General features: G+C 40.0%; 1 protein-coding gene across 1 annotated transcript; it reads left to right on the forward strand.

Moving 5' to 3' along the window:
* On the forward strand, positions 1-24248 carry zgc:113516 (uncharacterized protein LOC541449 homolog). Its single transcript, XM_053885770.1, has 8 exons — positions 1-233; positions 5176-5438; positions 5813-5962; positions 12463-12611; positions 12869-12952; positions 13530-13690; positions 18118-18191; positions 23767-24248. Exons 1-8 carry the CDS (start codon positions 93-95, stop codon positions 23834-23836), a joined length of 1092 nt encoding a protein of 363 aa, XP_053741745.1. The 5' UTR covers positions 1-92; the 3' UTR covers positions 23837-24248.

The following is a 24248-nucleotide window of genomic DNA, read 5'->3' on the forward strand; positions in this document are numbered from 1 at the left end:
AGAGCACAGCAGGTCCATGAATTACAGGAGTGACTTAATCCGCCAATGTGTCTGACCTTCCTGTTCGTTTGTGAGATATTTGACACACAAATATGAACGTTGACTTGTTGAGATCCGAAGAAAAACTCCTTCATGTCGACCTCCATGTGGATGAGCATGAACCTCAAAAAGACATTTTGGATCTTCTCAGCAGACTACGTCCACAATGGAAGGCACAGGATATTCAGCTGAAGGCAAGTGAATCTGATTTCATGTTTCTAAGAAAATTAGTGCTGTCTAACGGTCACATGTAGATCAAGTCAGATATTGTTGAGCAGGAGGAACACATTTCTCCTTGTGTACTTCAGGCAGTCTGTTTCCATGCTTTGTAATGAAACAGTGATATATTTATCCTGTTTTTTTTCCCCTATTTCTTTCTTTTTGGCCACGTTGACTGTCAGCACTAACTTATTGATCATGTACAATAAAAACAACACAACTCCGCATATACATCCAATTCCCTGCAGTGACAGCAGATGACTATCTATGGTTTAAAATAATGACATGAGTTGCAGTTGTACCTGCAGATAAGTATTTCTCTTTTACTTCATTATGTGTAAGAATTGATCCATTGATTGATATATTTTGTCAGTAATCACATATGAAATATTGCATCTTTTTAATTTGTAAGTTTTGTCCTGTTAAATTTTAGAAAAAGACCACCTCGCTGGCCACACGGCGGCCTGGTGGTTCGATACCTGGGTCGGTCTACCTTTCTGCATGGAGTTTGCATGTTCTCCCTGTGTGTGCGTGGGTTTTCTCTGGGTGCTCGGGTTTCCTCCCACAGCCCAAAGACATGCTCACTAGGTTAATTGGACAATCTAAAATTGCCCCTAGATGTTTATGTGTGCCCTGCGATGTACTGGCGACCTGTCCAGGGTGTATTCCCGCCTCTCACCCAATGACAATGAGCGGTGGTTAATGGACAATGTATGTGTGTATGACCACCTTGCTTGAAACGCTCTGTTTTGCACTGAGATTTAGTCACAAGTACTACAAAAATAGAGCCTGTGACTCTACTGCGGTTTTGACTGATGGCAAATACAACCCCTGGCAGAAATGATGGAATCACCAGTCTCGGAGGATGTTCACTCAGTTGTTTGTTCAGTAAAAAGGCGTATTGTAGACGTGACACAAAACTCAAGTCATTTGAAATGGAAACTTTGTGTCCTTAACAAACACTAAAATAAATAAACATTTTGGTAGTCAGCACCCGTTACTTTTTCATCCAGGCTGAGGAAAAAAAATATGGAATTACTCAATTCTGAGAAATAAATATGGAGGCAAACAAATAAATACTTTGTTGCACCACCTCCGGCTTTTATAAAAGCATGTCTTCTCCGAAGCATGGACTTAATGAGTGTAATCTTAATCAGTGCTCTTCATCAGTCTGGCTCCAACTTTCTCTGAATGTTGTTGCCAGATCAGCTCTGCAGGTTGGAGCCTTGTCATAGGCCATTTTCTTCAACTTCCACCACAGATTTTCAAGTGGATTGAGATCTACACTGTTTGCAGGCCATGGAAGTCACCTTATGTTTTCACAGCTTTTGCTCCATGTGAAGATGCATTATCATCTTGAAAAAATGTTTTCATCATCCCCAAACATCCTTTCAGTTAATGGGAGAAGAAATATGTCCTAAATGTCAACACAAACTTGGACAGATGTAACAGCCATCTCCCCAGTGCTTTTCGCAAGACATGCAGTCCATATTATCAATGAGTGTGGAACCTTACATGTTTTCATGAGGCAGTGTTCTTCATAAACCCCATTGGAATGGCATCAAATAAACGTTCCTGCATCATCTCCTCCTCCAGATTCACAGTTCATCACTGAATAAGACGTTTATCCTGTTATCCACAATGCTTTTCGGTTAATGATCTTCCAGGGCAATGAGCGAAAATGCACTGAGCGAACATCCACTGAGACTGGTGAATCCATCACTTTTGCCAAGGCTTGTATTAATCACCGAAGCATTTAAGTGGACCCATGTCATGTGGAACGATGAAGTCATGTGAAGTCCCAACGGTGACGCTGATTTGAGGAGTGCTGTTGCATCTAGGTGTTTCTTTCCTCCCTCATGTTGGTCCTCATTAATGTTGTGCACCAAATCAAGCGTTTGAATAATTTCCTCAGATTGTGCATAAGGGGTTTTCAGTAAATCCTGCAGTCAAGGTCATGACTGTGAAGTGTTCACTGCGTAGAGAGACACAGAGCGTCATAAACCAAACATGAAAATACACAAAAAAAAATGTAACCCTGTAACTGCCACCGTTGGAAAATGGCTGATTTACACAAGCACAAACTACATGTTTTCATGCAACTTCATCAGTATCACATGATGAAGTTTCATGAAACAGTGTAATTATTTTCAGAGCTCAGTAGGTGGCACTCTCTGTTTAAAAATTATGTGATGGCTGTTCAAAGCCTCACGTTATATAGCAGTGCGCCATCTAATGGCCATTGAAAATGAGGACACTTTCATGAAACCTCATCTGCTCTGCAATATTACTGTTACACACACTGTTTTCCCAATTGTACAAATTAGAGCAATACTGTGTGTTTGGTCAGCAGGCTTGACAGTGGCAATGTGACTGTTCTTTTGAAATGGAATACGTAATGAAATACGCCGCAATAAAGCAGAGCATGAACTAAAGTCTGAAATGTGTCAGATTAAAGGGCTCCAAATAATAGCGCCGACAGTTCCAGTGTGCTCGTGAACTGCCTGGACAGAAGTGAAAAGAAAAACCAAGGACAACAAAAGTAGTCTTGTATAGCTATGTGTTGTTAACCCTGGAAGGGTACAGCTGAGCATCTCTCCTGAACATAATAATCTTTCTGCGGTCCCATGTGCAAACACAAGGTCCAATCTTTCGGAGAAATAGGGTTTATGTTTGTTTGGTGACTTGCCATCCAGCAGGTGACCTCTCAATCACCACCGGGTCCACTATTGTACACATTGGAAGTAGATGTTCCCCTCACAGACACACTAAACTATTTAATGATACCTGTTATTTTAGCCTGACCTGATGTACATTGTCAACGGCATTTAATGCCACATCCCTCCCGTGGGTGACAGAAAAAAAAAAAAAAAACAACGCTCATGAGAGACACCACCAATGTCATTTAATTTCTCACAATCAGGGAATTATCCACAAAACTTATTTCATACATAAGGAAATATAAAAGATGTAATATCATTGTAGGTGGTGGTTGTGCAGTAAAACAATACATCACTTAGATTAAATATTACTTTGTTTATGATATTAATTATCAAGTCCAGATTGTAACTGCCTTCAATGCTTTGCTAATGTTTCACATTTCCTCACACAAACCTTCACTCTTCAATCATTCCCACTGGGCCACAAGTACCTGCAACGGAAAACAGAACAAATGGTGCTCTACCGCATTTCACACCAGTCATGCTACACCCCCGGCCCCATGAGACTTGTTCACTCACTCCACCAGCAATTCTCTTTCTGTCCGATGTAGGTGATCGTGCTCCAATGTACTGGGTGTCTGTAGAAACACTCGAGCTACCCCTCAGCCCTAGAGTGTGATCAGAATCATGCATTCCATTGCAGTAAAAGTGAAGAGAGTAACAACATGAAAAGCATCATGAAGTGAAAAGAGTGATGAAGGGACATGTAGTGTAGTCACCAGTAGTGTAAAACAAATGAATGGGTTTTGCAGTTGAACATTATTAATTCAATAATTCACTGCATATACGGACGTAAGAAGAAGAAGCTGTGTAGCTGCCATCAAACAAATCAAGAGGTGGCCACTCTCGATTGCATCTCTACAGAGGTTATGAAGTCATGGACTGTGTATGCACAACCCATCCTAACTCACATGGTGTGATTTACTGGGAAAGTGGACTTTTGTGTCCCACACTGATGAAAAAAGGCAGCCTTCAGCATAAAATGTTACACATCTGTGTTTCAATGGACTCAAAGAACAGTTGGAGTGTTTTATGTAGCTCTCCTCCTTAGTAACCATACTTAAAGTCACCATGACTGAAATGCACGGCCCTTTGATGGCCTTTCAAGTAGCAGTCTGGCACTTTGTCAAACATAGAATGAATGCAATGCTGTCCCACGTGTTGCCCTGCTAATGCTAAATAATCAGTATAGGATGCAAACGTTAGTATAAGCCACTATGGCACTACAAGTGAGGGTGTGGCAACTGGCATACAGGCGTCTCAAACGAATCCATGTCCATTGTCCATCCTCATTTGCTTATCCGTAGCCGGATTGTGGGAGCAGCAGCTTTAGAAGTCAGCGCCAAATGCCCTTCTCCTGCGCAACATCCACCATCTCCAACTTGGGGATCCCGAGACGCTCCCAGGCCAGTGTAGAGATATAATCCCTCCATCTGGTCCTGGGTCGACCCCTCTGTCTCTTCCCAGCTGGCTGAAACACCTCTAAAGGAAGATGTCTAGGGTACATCCTCATGAGATCCATGATAACTTTTTAGTTGTTTTTCCCCACAAGCTGCACCACTTTATTCCATGGTCTAGATATTAGTTCACACTAGTGCTGATTTGTCTAGTGGAAAGATATTCGGATTCAGATTTTAATTTTTTTGCGGCAAATCTTCTATCACATGGTTCAATTGCAAATCTTTTGGAATTGAACCATGACAGTAAAAGACCATCTGCCTAGCTCTCATCTGAGATATACGCAGTATTGGAAAACTTTGGTGATCCCAAATGACTTTCTTATGAGTCCATGCAGAGCCAGTGGACCAGTTCAAGTGTGAAATTGAGCACAATACCAGCTAAGGAATTCAGCTGATTTGACTGAGCAACATGTGCTTCCTGTTTGTTTTATGATGGATCTAAGATTTTAACTAATTCCTCTCAAGCATGTAATGAAATGCTTAATATAAACGAGCCAGCCCGCCCCGAGCGTGTCCAGGTGGTACTGTCAGGGAGTCGATCCCTGGGCAGACACAGGACATGCCGGAGAAAAAGATTCTAAGTGTGTTACTGAAGAAAATAGGGCAATGAGTTTTGGAATCAAGGAAAACCACAACTTCATTCCAGTGATGAAAGGAGTCAGCAGGCTTGAAAATCACTTTTGCATATCTCAAGTTGTCATTGAAAGCAATTTTAGATTAACTTTTGTGTGTTGCAGACGTTCACAGAAGGCCTCACCAACCAGCTGATCGGTTGCTACGTGGGCTCTCTCCAGGAGTCGGACTGTGTTCTGGTGCGACTGTATGGGAAAATGACAGAACTTTACATAAATCGAAATAGGGAAGTTGAAATGTTCCAGCTTCTTCATGCCCATGGGTGTGGCCCGGAGATCTACTGCAGCTTCAACAATGGAATCTGCTATGAGTTTGTTCAAGGAAAAGTGCTGGATGACGAGGTCCTTCACCAACCATCCATCTACAGGTGTGGGGGCGGGACACTTTTCCAAAGTGTGACGCCAAATGAATGAGTTCCGTTCTTCCCAATCCACATTTTTATTCAACAAAAACTACAATAATCACAGTGGTGGATCACATTGGCAAACTAACCTTAATCTGCTTCCTTTCTTACTCAGTAACAGCTGTGGAGACACACACAATACAAGTGCATGCTACATTTTTGTGCAACTTCTTTCCTATGTTTTTTGGCCTTTTCAGCCAATATAAGGTCTGTAATGTAGCATGACTTTTTAAAGAGTTAAAAGCTCATACATACAACATGCCACAGTGATAAGAATTCTTAATGCATGGTGGCTGTGTTTCATCTCTGACAATAAGAGTGGTTGCTGTTCTTCACAGACTGATTGCAGTGGAAATGGGAAGAATCCACTCCATCCAACCAAATACTGACAGGCCAGTAGAACCACTGCTGTGGAAGGACATGTCCCATTTGCTCACCCTTCTGCAGTCGAGTGAGCATCAACCTCAGCAACAGCCATGTGCACAGAGGTACAAAAAGTCACAAACTTTGACTGTTTCCAATGAAGAAATGATTGGAAAGCACTGCATTGCACTACATTGCTCAATTTCAGCCGTAAAATCTGCTCATATGACCATTTCCAACATCTACAAGGGAATTTGGGTTGAAATTCAACCCTAAATATAACTTCAGTGATTAAAATTAGGCCTTGACAGAAATCAACATTCACTTGCCATCTATGTTCCAGACCTGTTTGTCTTCTCAGAAATGATAAATAACGTTTCTTTTGTCTGGAGTGTGGACAAGGCCCACGCAAGTAGCCGGAATTGATCAGAGGGCCATGGTGAGGGAAGAGCATTGAAACAGAGGCTTCTGACAGCAGAGTGTTTGGCCCAAAGTTCAGCAGTTTTATGTTTGCCATGTAGAGGGGTCCATACACTGTAGCCAGGAGTTTCAGCAATTTTTGTGAATAATCTACAAAAGAAAAAGGTTCATCGAGAAAAGAGTCTTATGATTAAAAAAAAGTCTACTCTGTCATTGAATTTCCTTGAAAGATTTTGACAAAACACTTCTGAAACTTCAGTTTTGTGTGGACGTCTGCTGCAAATGGTCGAAATAATTTTCTAGTAAAGAGCATCTGCACGTGTGCCACTGACTACATGTTGAAAAAGTCATATTTTTGGGACACAACTTGGAGACAGTTTCTTGTTTTGGTTGAATGAAAGCACCAATGTTTGCATGAGAAAAGAATAAGCATTAGATAAGTGACAGCACTCTCACGGTAAAGTTAATCTAAGTATAGTGAACTGTCTGTGTAATAAAGAATGTTTTGCAGGGGATAAAAATGTTGCTTCTTCATTTTGAAGCAGAACTACAAAAATATTCATAGATGCCGTCAGTGTTCAAAACGAAAATAGCTCCTTTTAAAAATGAAGAGCTCATTTTCACATGGAAGTTAATTTTGTCAAAAAAAAAAAAGTAAATAGAAGAAAGAAATAAACAGAAGACAGTACTAGAATGTCAATATAAAATATATTTAAAACAAATGCACCATTAGCCCTGGAAATCCCACCTTACTTGCATGTTTCCATGCTGGATGCTCAGTTAGTGATGGGTAGATGAGGTATCATGAAACAGAACTGCATGTTTGATGACACAGTGTCCTAATTCTCAGAAGTCACTAGATGGCCCTCTTGGTTTGGAAACTACGTTGCATTTAATTAGTTGTTCAAGTCCAAATATTTTACAGCAGACAGTACCATCTGGTGACCTCTGAAAATCAGGACACTGTTTCATGAAACCTCATCACTATGCTCAATCACGAATCTATACTGGCGCATGCTAAAACATGTCTGCCTTGCACACAATTATTATTTATCCTCAGGTGACAGGTATTTTACTGGCTTGTCCTCACGAAATCCAAGCTATCGCCTGCGCCCATACTTGGATAAGATAGTGGTTTTGTTTATGACCCACACTGCTCATTATGAACAACTCGCCAGCCAACTTTCAAAGTTTCTGCACCCGTTCATGAGAAACGCTATGATGTATGCACGTCAACACATTTTAGATCAGTTACTGATTGTATGTAATGTGCAAATACTATTAACCAATGTTGTTTTTGTTTTGTTTTTTGCTAGCTAAACCACAACTTAATATCTTTCTAACAAGCTCCTAATTTTCTTGGTACTCATATTAATAACCTTGTGAGTAAAGTATGACCCTACTCCAGCAGACTCATCTTTTCTTCTTTGCCCTTCTGCTCTAATTTGCAACAGCAGTATGTGATCTAGGTAAGTAATGGAAAAAAACAAACAAAAAAAAAAAACTAATGGATACTGAAAATTAGTTCGTTTTCCTGTGTTACTGATATGTACAAAGTGTGTTGTTAACACCTTGTTATTCTGCAGTTGGAAGCATATCATTTATTCAAATACATTGTGGTGGTGTTTAGATCCAAAAAGATGAGAACTGTGTTGATGTGGTGACCTTTTGGCACATGCACATATTCTGAATATATTTTAATGTGTATAATTATGATTATGATTATTATTAGATTTCTGTAATGAATGACAAATACACAAATGAATTCTTAAAAACCGTGCTTTGGCCTTAGTCTGCATTGCTGCTTTAATCCCAATAGATGGTGCTATATTGTTCAGTTTGCTGCTGCGACTGAAATTACAGTATGAATTTCTGACTGAAGACTGAAGTAACGCAGTCACGAACACACACACACACACACACACACACACACACACACACACACACACACACACACACACACACACACATATATGTATATATATATGTATATATATATATATATATATATATATATATATATATATATATATATATATATATATATATATATATATATATATATATATATATATATATATATATATATATATATATATATATACCACAAAGCTAAAAAGGCTTTAAGGTGTTTCCATTATTTTGTCCAACCCCTATATATATATATATATATATATACACATATATCATACACTTACTATGAAAGCAAGCATTAGACAAACATTAGTGCTTGTGAATATACAAGTGGTAATATGAATGCAATCTTCAGAGGAAATGCTCAAAGAAAAGCAGAGGGAGCAGCAGGAAGACGCTGCACCTGCAGAGGAGGTCTTCAGCGCTTAAGCCACCCGCTGTGCAAAGAGGGAGACAGATAGTGGGAAGAAGGGAGCGACCATGGAGAAGAGGAAGTGATGGAAGCTGCAGCAGCTGCGAGTTCTGCTGAAAGCCAAGTCAGAGAAAAGCAATAGAAGAACCAAGCACAACCTCCTGTTCTCCCAAAGGCCCCCTGCTGAGTCTTCCATACTCAAAGTGCATAAAACAGAAGCAAAAAAAAAAGGCGGGGGGCGGCGGCATCAGTGACCCTGTAATGTTTGAAATCTTATGTAAATAGGCACATTGATAATGAAGCGCATGAGGAGGAAATTCCTCTAATTACCTTGCAAGACCCAGCAGCAGGCGAATGTACTCCACGCAATGGTTCTCATGAAAAGGCGAAAAATGGGAAAGGAAAAGATCTGATGGCAAGACGACAGCTTTTTCCTTTGAAAACTAATATAAATCTTTAATTAGCTATTTAACTCGGAACAAAATGGTATAATAACATTGGTTGGTTATACCACGAAAGTTTCAAAAGGAGTGCTGACTGAACCATCTTGTCAGAAATAAGGCAGCAACTTAAGAATATTCAGATTGCATGAAAGAATGTTCTCCCTCCTGTACTTGTGGTGGCCTTTCAAACAATGCTCTGTGACTTAGACAACCATCTCACACCTCGTTTTCATTTTATGAAACATGAACCACTTGCTCTTGGTAGCACTCATCATTTCATCCTTTCTACGAGGAATCCTAATGCGGAAATATGCTCACATGATGACAAACAACAACAAAGCAAACAACGATGAAATCTCTTCAAGCTACTCATAGACACTAAGTGGGAAGTATTGATGGAGTCACATTTAGAGTCAATTGATAGTGCTTAGAAAAAGAGAGTTCCAAACATGTAGAGTTCAAATGAACCAAATGATCAAACTAGTCTCTAAAAAACAGCTAATTAAATGCAGTTTAAAATCTCTTCTACAGGAGCAGCATTTAAAATGATCATTTGAAAATGGAATTCTATTATTGTGCTGGGAATTCTTCCACAATGCCGATTATATTTTGACAATTGTTTATTTTCTTTTTGTTATTTCTTCACAATATCTCACACAAATGCACAAAACAAATGGCAAATATTAACCAGGACTCTGAACCAAACCAAACCTAACCTAGTTGGCCTTGGCCTTGTTGTTTTGAAGACCTTCACCTTCCTTCACCTTCTTCTGCCGCTTATCGGGTCGCGGAGGCAGCATTCGGAGCAGGGAAGCCCAAACTTCCCGATCCGCACAAACCTCCTCCAGTTCTTCCTGGGGGATCCTGAGGCGTTCCCAGGCCAGACCAGAGACATAGTCTCTCTAGCGAGTCCTGGGTCTTCCCCGGGGTCTCCTCCCGGTAGGACATGCCCGGAACACCTCCCCAGGGGGGCGTCCAGGTGCAGATGCCCGAGCCACCTCAACTGGTGCCCGAGCCACCTCAGCTGTTTTGAAGACTTCGTCCTCAAATTGAGGAGGATTAACCTTGTGTCATACAGTCCTCACAAGGACTGGTTTGTTAAAGAACTGGTCCCCACTAAGTAGGATAAACATAAGTACACACACACTCACACTCTAAATGTCACCTGTGTGTGGTGTGTCTGCATTTTATAATTTCATTAATTTACATTTTATTATTATTATTATAGTTCCTACAAAATATGTGTTGAGACAGTTGAGAAATGTAAACATTCTGCATTAGACCGTACATCAGGAGTCTGCTGATGGGACATTTGCCACTGGAATCATGGCATACAGTCCAGCATATCTTGAATAGCGCTATTTAATAGATTTCAATTGTGAACATCTGTTGTGCACTTCATGCATTACAGAGCTAAGGTTTGAACTTGAGTAGAAAATCAATCCAGATTTCAACTTCGAATAATAACCTCATGAGGGAGTTCAACACCCCACTTTTCCTCGAGTCCTCCTTAATTTTAATAATTCACAATATAAAATACGGCCAAGGAAAAAAGTCAGTCGTGAGGGCAAGACAGAGGGGATTAACAAAAACACCAGGCCTGCGTGTGGGAGGTGATGTAGCCTCTGTCATGACGATAAACAAGGCGCCATTGCTTTGTTTTTATTGTGTGCTCTAAACAGACCTCGATGAATTTTGTCTACAACTGTGTGTTTATTACCGGAGCATCTGTTTGTTCCTCTGTGAATAAATAGGTCGAACATAAACAGCACTGTTCACATTGCCCTCTTGCCGTGACCTGACGACTGAAAAGAAAACACGCAAATTAATTAGCAGAAACATTTTTACCAAGTGTATTTCGTACAGATGTCCAAGGACATTAGTGCCTTCTTTGATAAATCAAGTCATCAACAGAGTGAAAAAAGGGTATGTGCTCTCTCAGTGACAAACGCCAAGATGCTGGTGCTTAGTAACACGTCACTGGAGAAGAAAAGAAGACGTGCACTCCAGCCGCCTTCCGCTGTTTGTGAGAACAGATTTTTTTTTACAGCCTGTTGTCGCTCTGCTGACAGTTTTTAAAAGAATCTGACTAAAAGCATTTAAGCAAAAAATAATATGTGTTTTGTTCAGATTTGTATTTAGTTCTGCACAATCCTCTTAAGAAGTTTCTTTCTTTCAATGTCAAATTGTCAGTCGTTCTCATTCAAAGGGTATTTGAAGACTGAATGAAGGTTAATGTAATTAGCAAACTTTTCCTCTACAAACACATTTGTTGGTGCCCAGCAATTACCAGAAGCCAGGGAGGCAAGATGAGTTTTCTTTTCAATACAGTCATTAAAATTGCTGGTATTTGTGCCTTAAAATAATGCGAATGGCCATGTAGAAAGAATCCTTGAGTTGCTTTCAGAATTGGAATCACTTCTGACAAATTACAGTTGTGGATTTAACTGAACTGAAGTTCGCACAACTTCTTCGTCTTCAGGTGGCCACAAAGTAGGAACCTGGCTTCTATTCTAACGGTTCCTATTGATAACTACAGGCTTTGAATGAAACACACGACAGCCTTCCTGTTAAATAAAGGAAGTGTGGCACTTTATGGGCACAATCACTCCAGTGAAGGGTTTCAGGTTAACTTGTGTTTTTGGCTCTGGGATGAACACCCTTCTTATAGATTATAGATCATGCATTTTATTTCCTTTTTTTCTGTTTTCCTTTTTACATGTCAATATTTACTCCGAACCAACTGAGACATAGCTGAGCAACAGCATGTACATTCAATCGTAATTAACCAACTCCAAGGAGAAAAAGCGAGGTGTGCCACGAGGTCCAGTGTTGTGCACCCAGCAATAACTTGAAGTTTCTTGAAGAGCCCTTTTCCTTCATTTTCAAACCCACTGAGTTATGCATATATTTGAAATCCAGGACTCCTGATCTGCTTGTCATATCATGAGGTTGTACTGTTTTTAAGTCATAACCATTTTATTATTTACTCTGTTGCATAATCACCAAATCAATCGGGGTGTTTTCATTCATTCTATTTCAATTTTCTCAGACAGTGGTTTGTGATTAATGCAGTGATCTTATGTGCAGGATGTTAGGACTGACATATTTGAATTAAAAAATATGCAGACAAATGAAGTGGCTGTGCTATGACATATTTACTGTTAATAACTTGCTGCAAGTACAATTTGCCTTGAGTTACAGCAGCGTTGAAGGCCGGTCAAAGACAAACACTGTACTTTAGCCCACATTTCTACAAACTATTGAGATGGCATTATCTTAAAAAAACTTTTTTTAAGAGAAACATTATTTCTTCTTTTTTAAATCAATGCACTTATTTTGCAATCTCTTCTGCAAAAAATGTTCCACATGCTCATAGTTTGTGAGAGTTGAATGTTAAATGGTATGAGTGACGTGTTCTTTTCCTCCCCTCTAGGTCGATCACAGTTGAAGAATTACCCAACATCGAGACTCTGTCAGCTGAAATGGAATCCTTGAAGAGACATCTTTCCCAGATTCACTCACCAACAGTACTCTGTCACAACGACCTCCTGACTAAGAACATCATCTACAATGAGGCAGAGGGTAAACTAGACTACACTTTAACAACTGTCGCTGATCATAAATGGGTTTTTATTTACGACTGTTCTAGAATGTCTGTCTTAAAACCACCGTTTGAAATCAATTTGCCATATTCCATATCCCTAATATTTTGAGGGGACACCATAGGACTGCGACAGACCATTTGTAATCTTCTCATCTCTCAGAATTTCTTCTTTAAAAGGATTATGTATGTAACCTCCAAGATGGGTTTATTCTGGTAACTGCTGCCTCCTCCTCAGGAACAGTGAAATTCATTGACTACGAGTACGCTGGTTACAACTATCAAGCCTTCGATATTGGCAATCATTTCAACGAATTCGCAGGTAAGCCCGTGATGTCGCGAGCTCCACGTCAATTTGTTTTACATGCATTTTCAGAGGGACATTTCACGACAGCATCTAAAAGGTGCTGTGTGGGTGTATTACCAGGGTCTGGTCTGCATCGACAATGAAAAGTAAATCAGGCAGATGATGGACCAGTCAATCTACCAAAAACACATGCATAGATGCAAAACTGGAAGATTTGCAAATAAAATTCATTGTCTGGGCAGCCATTTCTGAGTGTGTTGTGTGTTTAATTTATGGAAAGAAATATAGAGAGACTACCGATTCCAAATGTGAACTTCCTGCATTTAGTGACAGCAATCAAAATGACAGTGAATCCATGTTGGCCATGTTGTCAAAATGTGTTCACGCGTGACCAATCATGTGATGAGTAACTCATTGAAAGGAAAAATACAGAGGATGCACTAATTCTACCTCAAGTGAAGAGATGTCATTACAGTGTGTGGGGAGGCTTTGAATACTGTTGAAATGTGTGCTTGTACAGGTTCATTCTTTTGGGTGTTAGCACTTTTATCTGTGGGACAAGAGCAACATGTTGTTCTTGTTTGGGTTCAAGGTGTCAATGAAGTGAACTTCGGCCAGTACCCCAGCCAGGAGCTACAGCGAGAATGGCTCGAAGCTTATCTCGAGAGCTTTAAAGTCTCTGCTGGATCTGAAGCCACAGTCACAGAAGCAGAGGTCACACAGCTCTACGTTCAAGTCTGCAAATTTTCTCTGGTAAGTGTCTGTGGACACTGACGAATTGGTGAAATTTGTCACTGACTTTGCAGGGTGGCAAATCTCTCGGCAGCTTCTCCAAGCCGTCCTCTGACATGGGCTCAAATATGTTGAGCTTAGATTAAGTGAGATGAGCGTGCTTATTTCAACGGCATCGGCCTGTGTGTAAACCTCTGATCATGATGGCAACACCTCGGCAGCATATTTTGACAATTTCTTTTTCCAGTCACGAGTGAAAAAACTTTCCTCGAAGTGAAACCAAGCTGGATCTACAGCTGACCTGTGGGAGCATACAGTTTGACGGACTCCTTCTGAGTTGATTGGAAACTGCAGACAGCAAAAATGAGAAACAGCAGCTGAAATTATTTTTCTTACGACCACAATTTTCATTCTTGGGTGTCTGAAGTGGAGCTGGGCTATCTGTCGGAAAGTGGTTTTCATAGGCAAACACAATATGCCCAATTGTACTGACAATTTTCAGGGCCAGTGTGAATGTCTCGTGAAATAGCCCAGAGATGATGAATAAGCATATTACTTTTTGAAATTACATGTTCATGAGCCAAAATACAAAGCAGTATAAGGAGAGTGGCTAAAAAAAATATGGGCAGGAGTGAACGATAACATCGTGATGATTGGTATTATATTTACTGCAACAAAACAGGTTTGGACTTAGAGGAAGTGGGAGAAACTAAAGACTCAAGAGTTTCTGTTCAGACTTGTTTTGACTAGTTGTGTGTGAAGGTGATAGATGCTGTGACACTTGTCAAGTATCATTTAACATATATTTCAGATATATCTATAGATAGACACAGATATATCTGCATCTATCTATTTTGTTTAGGAACTATATCTCAAGATCAGTATCACTAATGTGAGCTCTATGTAAAGGACCCTTTCATTCACAGAATAGTTATACGAAAAAATGGCCTATGAGCAATGCCGCCGGCTCCGTTCCAGTTTCATCTGGTAAATAATATCAATCGACAACATCTTTAACAGACCAATTGTCGTAATCCATCCTCACTCCCTTGGCGTTATATATTGATGTAGAGAAAGTGGACTTTTGCGTCCTATACTGATGAGAAAGGAAGCCTTCAGCATAGAATATGTGGTGCCTAGGACGGGTGTTTCAGTGGACTGAAAGAGTAGTGTGTGCACCATCCCATTGCTTACCCTAACCCCAGCCAGTGTCTTTCTACAAAATTGGATGTTAATTGGGGAGAAAAATAATCTTATTGTGATTTTGTATTTGTAAGTCTGTTTTTGTGTTTGTGATTCCATGGTGGATTCCATGGTGGACCAGCAGATCCTTGTTCGGTGACAGAGGGCAGATCCCTCTCAAGATGGAAAACCCACAGTTCTTTAAGCCAAGTTCAAACAATATCATTTACATTTACAAGATTACTAAAGAGATCAAAAGTCTAAGGTGGGTCTTATTTTACTACGGAAATGCACAACAATCATATATTATATAGCAAATATATATTAATTACTTGTATCGGTACTTGGTATTAGCAAGTACACAAATGTCAGTACTCGTACTCTCCGTTCCGTTCCGACACTTCACACAGTAGCCCGAGTCATCGCTTCCACAACGATGTAGTTGAATTAAAATTAAGTCCATGGTTTACCTGATCAAAAACCATAAAAACCATCGACAAATCCCTCATTATTCGCAGATATTGCAGTTGCTTCCATTGCATCTGTTGACAGCGCACTGGTGTTTGCTTCCTCCTGTGACATCACAAGGTGGCAATGCCATATAACCATTTTATGAGAACCTTGTCCGAATCATAATGTGTTTTACGGTATTACATGGACACAAAAGTCAAAAGAACTCAAGCTTCAGCGCCCTTATTTCCAGATGTGCGGTTCACTGCGAAGCAGGTTAGATTGAATTATTTAAAAGTAATTTACTCTGTAATGGATGAATGTCGATCTTTCACACTCCATTGTAGTGATGTTTCATCTGGCTGTAGATGACTCATAATGCATGACAGAGTGCCTGAAAGTCATGGAACATGTTGGAGTTGACAAGAATTGGGGAGAAATCAAAATATTTGAGCTGAAACTATGAAAACACGTTTGCTTTACGCTAGTAAGTGACATGAGCGATTGAAGAATAATATAGACTTTTAAAAAGTTTAAAAAGAATGTTGTAATTATTGTAAAATTATTGTAAAAATGACAAATTTTCAAGTTTAACGGCAACAAGTTGAATGTAGTTCATATGCAGGACAATAAGACTGTAGTATTAAATTGTTATAGATGCTTTAACAGAGGCTTTAACAGTATTCTCCACTCTTGATATCATTTTATATTGCTTTGGTATTGCTAATACATTGAAGATACATGAATGGTAAAAATGAAATCTCTGTAGGCAGCTCCTGTCCTGCGGAATTGAATTTTCACGAATCTGCATCAGAGGGAGCTCTGGCTTTTTGCCCACTTTTGAGTTTGAAATCTGAGGCTAAGCTTGCCAAGATGCAGTGGACCTCCCAACAGCTACGGAGGCTCAGGCCACTGTGATGTCATTCTCATTCTTCTGTTTCCCTGTCACTGACTGTTTCTGCTCAGTGTTAAACTCCTGCTCTCTTAATGGAGAGTAGTCATTCATCGATGTGCGGCCTCCAGCTAAAGACGCAGATTATGATAAAACCTGCCAGGGAGGAGGAGAAATGCCAAGGGAAACCGCACATCGCTCTTCGACTATTTAAATCCGCCCCTTTATTTGATTATCAAATAAAACTACGATTATCCCGCTGGGCCACAGAAGCAGGCCTGTCTGGATCTTATTAGGGCTCGTCATTAGTGCCCCCACCGTGAAGATTTACAATAGGGGAGGAGAACAACAGCAATTTATGGAGGAAGAGAAGACTGAAAACCTAAGTGTGCAGAGCAATTAAGAGGGATCCACTCAATACTAAGCTCCATTATTTCTGCTGAGCACCAACAAACAAACACATTTTGCTGTGGAATATGCTTAAGTGAACCATAATAGGTGGTGATTTTTCTTCATATTGAGGTGTAAAACCTTTCCTGTCTCCACACTGGACCGTAGTAGAGCGCCAAAATACAAAGCAGGGGAGGTGCTCGCTCTCCACACCTCCAAGGCTGGAGTGCACACTCCAGGGTTTGATGTCCTGTTGTGGGCTGGAGCTGGGACAGGGATGAGGCGAGTCTGGGACAGAGCGTTACTTGGTTTATTACTTTGTCACAGCCAAACTGCACAGAAGTGCACATTCAGAGCTGGACATGCACCGGGCACCTCTTCACTTCTGGAGAGACGTCACTCACTCGGCAACCCCTCCCACATGCAGCGGCCACACACATAGACGAACAGCGCACCTGCAGCAGACACTCTACATTCACTCCTACAAAAGCCTATTTTAAGGCTTGGAACACATTATTTCTTTTTCCATTCATTGTAATGGGAAAAATCATTCAGATTTCGAACAAATTGCTTCTCGAACGGCCGCCTGGAACGGATTGTGGCCGGGAACCGCTCTCTCTCTCTCTCTCTCTCTCTCTCTCTCTCTCTCTCTCTCTCTCTCTCTCTCTCTCTATATATATATATATATATATATATATATATATATATATATATATATATATGAATGACAGTGGTGGGACTTTAACAAGCTAATTACAATTAATTCTAACATTATTACGATTAATTAATTACAACAACGAAAAATTACTTAATTTAATTTAATTGAGCAGTTTGCTCTCCAGACAACAGGGAACCTTTGTAAGTGTAGGAGTTCCTGGTCCACTGATCACACTGATGCACAAATTCATTCAAATTGAAAAATGTGGCTTCTCACAGCAAATATTCTTTATTCTTTATACCATTAAACTGGGATTCATTGAGATGAACACAGTTTATATATATATATATATATATATATATATATATATATATATATATATATATATATATATATATATATATATATATATATATCATCTCGTCTATCATCTTAGTGTTTATTACAAAACTTAATCACCGGCTGATTTCCTGTCTGACTGATCCTCTGAGGCACGTGGAGCTCTGAAAAATACCCATTTCGGATTTTAGTACTGACCTCACAATACAATGTCATAAAAACTCATCTGTCCATCACTACTGGTATCAATATGGGGACATCCTCATCATGACCACAGTTATTGTGGTTTTGATTTGTGGTTTTCTCACATATTGTCCAGGAATAATGTGGGATTTGTCAATTACACTGCAGGCTTGACTGTGTTATATTAAAATGACTGTTTTGAATAATGAATGAACTCTGTGTATGTGTGTACGAGAGTGTGTGTGCCTACCAAGTGTCGGTGTAATAGACAAAAAAAGGTTTGATGTGTGTCACGTGATCAGTGTAAATAAAACATTTCTGTTGAGCACCAGTATTTTTCCCTCTGACCTTCAGGCATCAAACTTCTTCTGGGGTCTCTGGGCCATCCTCCAGTCACGATTCTCTTCGATCGACTTTGACTTCCAAAGGTTTGTGCCTGAACAACGTTGTTTGTCATGTTGACGGCGAGAAAGCAGCAGCCCAAAAGCACAAAATGCTCTCATAGCAAATTGTTTCTCATCAAATCACTCATAGACTAAGCATGCCCTCAACAAATGTTTATTTTAGAAACCACATTCAAATTTATGACATCAGTGCTGTTTCATGGGACACCGTCATGCATCAACCTAAATATACACAAATGGAAAAATATGTCCAGCTCATACAATTTTACAGTGGTGTTTAGACAAACAGGATCTTCATTAGGATTGATGGCAAGAATATTTTGGCGTAGAAACTACTCTCAATGACTGGGAACTTCAGCCGAGTGGAAATGTTTTATTTTTTTTCCAGACATGCTTTAAGACTCTGTGTATGCAGTGTGTCATATAAAGCATTTCCAACTGCTTCTACTTTTATTGTGACCTAAAGCGCAGACATAATATTTATAAATGTAGCATGTAGCGTGTAGCCAAATACAAAAAACTCAGCATCGCAAATACTTTAGGTAACATGTATCATGACACACATGATAACCCTGAAGACATTCTTGACTTCATGCTGCATGCATTCTCTCTCTGCGTCCCCCACTCTGCTGCAGTTGTGATTGCGATCCTAATCACTATTGACACACGGCACCCTCCCCTCTGTGTGGTTTTCTGTGCCCGCTCTCTAAATCAGCGAAACAGCCCTTGCCTCATTTCGATCTAGACCTTGGTGGAAATCTGATCCAGGAGGGTGCTGAGGCACAGAGACGCTATTGTTTCTCTGCCGTCGCTCCTCGCTTACATATATGTCCCTCATCCACAACTTGACTTCATGCATCTGCTAGACGTCCGCACCGCTTTGCTGTTGGCTGGGGTTGTCCTAAAGTGCACGTTGGGGGTCATGTTACACCTAGAAAACTGGAGGGTTGAGGCAAAATGATCAGAGCTCAAACTCAAATGTCAACTATGTAGTGTTTCAACCCAACTGTTGGATTAAACTTTTTTTTGTTGTTGTTGGCTTCTTTGATGTGCATTTTATTTGTGGTTGGAAATGAAAACAGAAGGAAAATTGGGACTTTTTTGTGATCCAATTTTCATTAGAGACAAGTCAACGTATCATAAATGCAGTTGGTAATATCAGAATTATAACAATTTGTTGTATGAAGAACTAGAAAATCATGAGGAGCTCTGAATACCAACAAATTAAATCATCTAGCACAGTAAATCACTACACCACCAAAACCCAGCATGTCAAAATCAACAAATGAACAATAAGCAGGAGCGAACCAATAAAAAAACGTGGACAACCAGAAGCTTTTCAAACACATTGACTGACTACATCAACACATCATGACCCAATAATCAACAATTATGGATTGAAAATAAATAAATAAATACGTTACTCAACATAACGCATTTTACTGAGTACAGTAAAATACAACCATTACACATGCACACACATTCAAAGTCACCAATTAGCCTCAGGTTTTGGTTGAGAAGAAACAGGCGTAACTGAAGACAATGTAAGAAAAGTGCCAATAAACCACTGTTTAGTTTATTTATTGTTTATTTATTATAGCACACAGTAGCAATACAGTGGCTCCGGGGAGATGTCATCATACAGCCTCAATAAATAAATAAATAAAGCTAGACGACTGGGCCACTGCTGGCACAAGAAGAGATTCGATGGGTTTTATTGGAGAGTTACATTTCAGAAAGATCATCAGCCATTGTGGAATTGCTGAATCTGAATGAACCTTTTTCATAAGTGATAATCCTCTGCATTTATAGACCATAAAATCAAACTTAAAAGGTAACATTTGACTATTTTTTTTCAGGAATTTTATTTTTTATTTCAAGAATAGACGCGGCAGCTACAGCGTCAGCGTGCTCCTGCGGAGTGAATGAAACTGGAGATAAATTTCTTGTACACAAATACTGGGCAATGAAGATAATGCTGATATTTTGTGTTTGGGTGCGTGCCTGAGTGAGTGTGTGTGTGTGTTTCAAATCTCAGCCGACTCCCCAACAAGTGATATGTGTCGACTGGGCCTTGTGCTGTAATCAGAGCCAGATGTGGATGTGACAATGGAGAGTTGGAGGGGAAACGCACAGCCGCTTTACAGGGGCCATATTTACTTTCCTCATATGATTTTATTCATGTGTTGAAAGTGTCTGCAAGTCAGCGGTTTAGATTTTTGGATTTGCTGGCGATGACAAAGACATTATTGTGAGGAAATGAAGAAGGAGGAGGCCCACTGTTTGAAAGAGCTCAGCTTCCAGAATGTAAGGAATCACACTCACAAGAGCACATTGTGAAATGGAAAGCCATTTTCAGAATGGACTTCAACTTGCCCTAAACTTTGGAAGAGCAGAAAATGTGTCTCAGTTTCATCTTACACAAGCGTTGTTGTGTACCTTGTTGCACATGTGTATGAATTGGATCAACTTGAATGTGTCATTTGTCTTAATGTCACACAACCTCTAGAGTTGTGCAGCAGTTCATTTTGCGGCATTATGTGCATTAATGTTCTTTCATATAGGAGGCATCTATTCACCAACATTTCAAGGCCAGGTGGAAATATATAAACATATAAATCTTGGGTCTTTTCTGCAAATGTTGGCATGCATCAATGGTGTATAATTTACAAATTGACAACTTGATCTTTTGGTGTGCAAGCAATGTCCAGCTGTTCAAATCAATGCAGTGTGTTGGGCTACCAAAGATTCTATGTGATAAAAAACGAAAAAAAAAAAGAAAAAAAATATAGAAAACATGAATTACTGGTATTAGCAGTTGGTAACAAAAATACAATCTGCAAAATAATAAATACAGAGATTAACCCAGACTTACATGTAACTAAAAAGTGTGCTGAATTATACCTTTGTCTCACCTAGTAATGCGAGGCGAAAAAAAAAAAAACCCGGCATTGAGGAGTTTGGTGAAAGCACTGATTAAATAACAGCCTTTCTCACTTTTTTCTCCTTTTGAAACTTCACTTAATTTCAAAGAGTGCAACATAATGGCCAAGGGCAACAGTGCACGCCGGCATTGGTTTATTGAAGCCTCCGGTATTATGGTTAGAACAAATACAAAGCTACTTTGCCTGCAGCTAAGTTTTAAAACGCTGCAAAGCTTTTTGCACTGCTTTCAGATCTCTGCTTTCACTTGATGAATTATTGTTATTCAGGTTTTTCTATGTTGTCCACACAAAGTGAATTGAGCGCCTTTAGTCATCAAAAGTAACATGGTGGGAAAGTACATTATCAACCAAATTGTCTTGACTTGTCTAGCATCTTGGAAAACACAATGAAGAATCACGTGAAGAATGCATGCGAGAATGAAGCACTGGCAAGCTACAGTGTCAGTGTGTACCACCTATTAATAATTTTAGGTTTTGCATAATGGAACTTGAACACCTACTAAAGTGTTAATAGTAGGACGGAGCAAATTAGTCACGCCTTGGTGTAGTAACGCAACAGGTAATGCCAAAAGTCGATCGCTAGCTGCCTGGTTTTGCCTCAAAGGATGCTTGTCATTATGCTCCTTAACAAATGACAGCATCTGGTGGCACGGGAGGATGGGAGGTGTTATGAACACATCCTCCGCTTAAAGGATCAGCCACACTGCTCTCTACTTCTGCCCGGAGTCGATTGTGTATCCGGCTGTAAACATGCTGTTGGGGCAGGCGGTTCTCCTTCACCCGTTCTTGAGGAAATGTTGATACCCTGGAGCACTGGGTGGGACCGGTAGGCTCTTGGGCAAGTGCGAAAGAAAAACATGCATCCGATCATGTTTCAAGGTAACTCCTTTTCCCATTGAAGTTTAGTGATGGGCCTGACTTTGTCATAGGCCAAATACTATCGTAGTAATTGAGCATTTTAGGAGTTATTAGATATGGAAAGGGAGGAAGGACATGCCCCTTCTGGTGAACTACAATACCTCAGGTGGCTGGCAGCCTGACCCCTGGTGGGATGCTCAGTATGTTCCAGCAGTGTCTTGGATGAGATTCTTGCGCTGCATGGCAATGAACTCGAATGAGGTGAGTGGAAAGGGCTGGAGATTATCGCCCATAAATAGCAGAAACAGAGGATCTAACCCACAGGTCTCAAACCGGTCCTGAAAGGGCCACAGTCAAGAAGCCACCATCTCACCAAACAGGAGTATGAAGCTGTAATCAGTTGGTGCTGTTCATTTCAGCTGACATATCTGATTGGTTAACCGATCTATGTTTGCAGGATTGGAACAAAAACCTGCACCCACTGTGGCCCTTTTGTGCATTAGTTTGGCGCTACTGATCTAACCCAACTGTAACAATAGTAGAACCTCTGATTCCAGAGGATAGGGTTACTCCTGCTAGTTTTAGCGTTAGCTTGACCAGTTTTAAGTGCTGCATGGAGAGAAGGTGTCGAGTTTGATGTTACAAATAGAATTTGTTGTGCTGTGAGACTTGAATTGTAGTCTCTGTGTGACTTATTTCAACTTTGCCTAACTTACATATAGTGATCCTCTGCAACTGTGTTCTAACGGTCCTGTCTGTGCTTTCAACTTTAAACCATGTTTCCTTCCTTGCTACAATGTTTGCTGGACTGTGTAGTGGAGGACTGTGAAAAAATATCCCAATTCCGTTTTGGACCGACTTCCAAAAAAGGAATTGACCGATCATCAGTCCTGCAAAATTAGATCCGTGCATCCCTAGTTTTCCCCCTAGTCATGGGACATCTCTTCACAAGGGAAGGCATTTGACCTTTGCTGAGCTGATCCCTGGGGGAATGGACCATGCAGCTACTGGTCCATTGATTAGACGTTTGAGTATTCCAGTAAGGATCCGGCCTTGGTGGGGTTTTCTTTGTAAGTTTTGACCGTTGTTTTACTTTTTTGTTCCACATTGCAAACTTGTTATTTGGTTGGGTGACCTGAGAGGCACATCACCCCATTCGCAGATGATGGTTTGCAATTGACTTCATCTGAAGACCTCATATTCTTATTTCAGTGGTTTGAGGCCATATGTGAAGCGACTAGGATGAGAAACTCGACGAGTGCAAAACCTTAAAAATGATGGAATAGGATGAAATGCCTTGTCAAGGCGGGAGAGTCGTGCACGAGGGGTTCAAGTTTCTATGGATGGAGTACTGTCACCCCACAGTGGGCTTGAATCTAGGGGTCCAATATCACTTTAAAAGACACAGAAGTCAGTTAGCAAGTTACTCTTTAACAAAGGATTCATATATTGCAACTTTGTCCAAAGACACATATCATGTCTGCTAAAGGTAAATTCTTCAATCAGTTGTTTGCTGGTCATTCTTCAGACACAAGAGTGTGATTTTCCATCAATAAACAATCAGTTCAATCATTTTCCAAAACAAAGAAAATGTTTCGCATCAAGGTTTATGCACAAACATAATTGGCAAGATGACACAAACACAAGAGCAAAGATGCCAAACTACAAACATTAATATAATGTGATCTATGACTCGCAATAGTAAGGACTAATACTACCATGACAGCTGATGAGTGATCAACTATATTTATATTGAGATAAACTGTCAGAAATATTTTATGCTTTCTCTTTTTCAGATATGCCATGGCAAGACTCAACTTCTACTTTGAAAAGAAGGAGGAATATTTTATGTTGACAATCATCTAAGAATGGAATCATTCATAGTGGATTTCCCCATACTGTGTGAAGTGGGTTACACAGCAAGATTTATTTGCACCAAGTAAGGGCCACTCAAGTTCATAAATGTCTCCCTGAATGTTTGTTATTTCAGGCAGTATACCGATAAGCCTGTTTGGCTGACTCTGAACAGTTTATCGCCAGGGACACATTAATTGGTGCTCCATAAAGTGAAGTTACATCGACCACAAAACTGAAGCTGAATCATAAAACCTATCCAGTTGATGGGAACCTTAAATTATGTTTTAATAAGAAATTCACATAATTGTGGTTCAGCAGGCCTATTTTTCCTCATATGTGCAGTTCATTATGTGCAGTGAATTTTGGGTGTGCTGTGATTGTAGATTTGTACTGTATAATAAAATTTGTCTTCAAGTTGATT

Source organism: Synchiropus splendidus, chromosome 14 (assembly GCF_027744825.2).
Source record: "Synchiropus splendidus isolate RoL2022-P1 chromosome 14, RoL_Sspl_1.0, whole genome shotgun sequence".
Taxonomy (NCBI): domain Eukaryota; kingdom Metazoa; phylum Chordata; class Actinopteri; order Syngnathiformes; family Callionymidae; genus Synchiropus; species Synchiropus splendidus.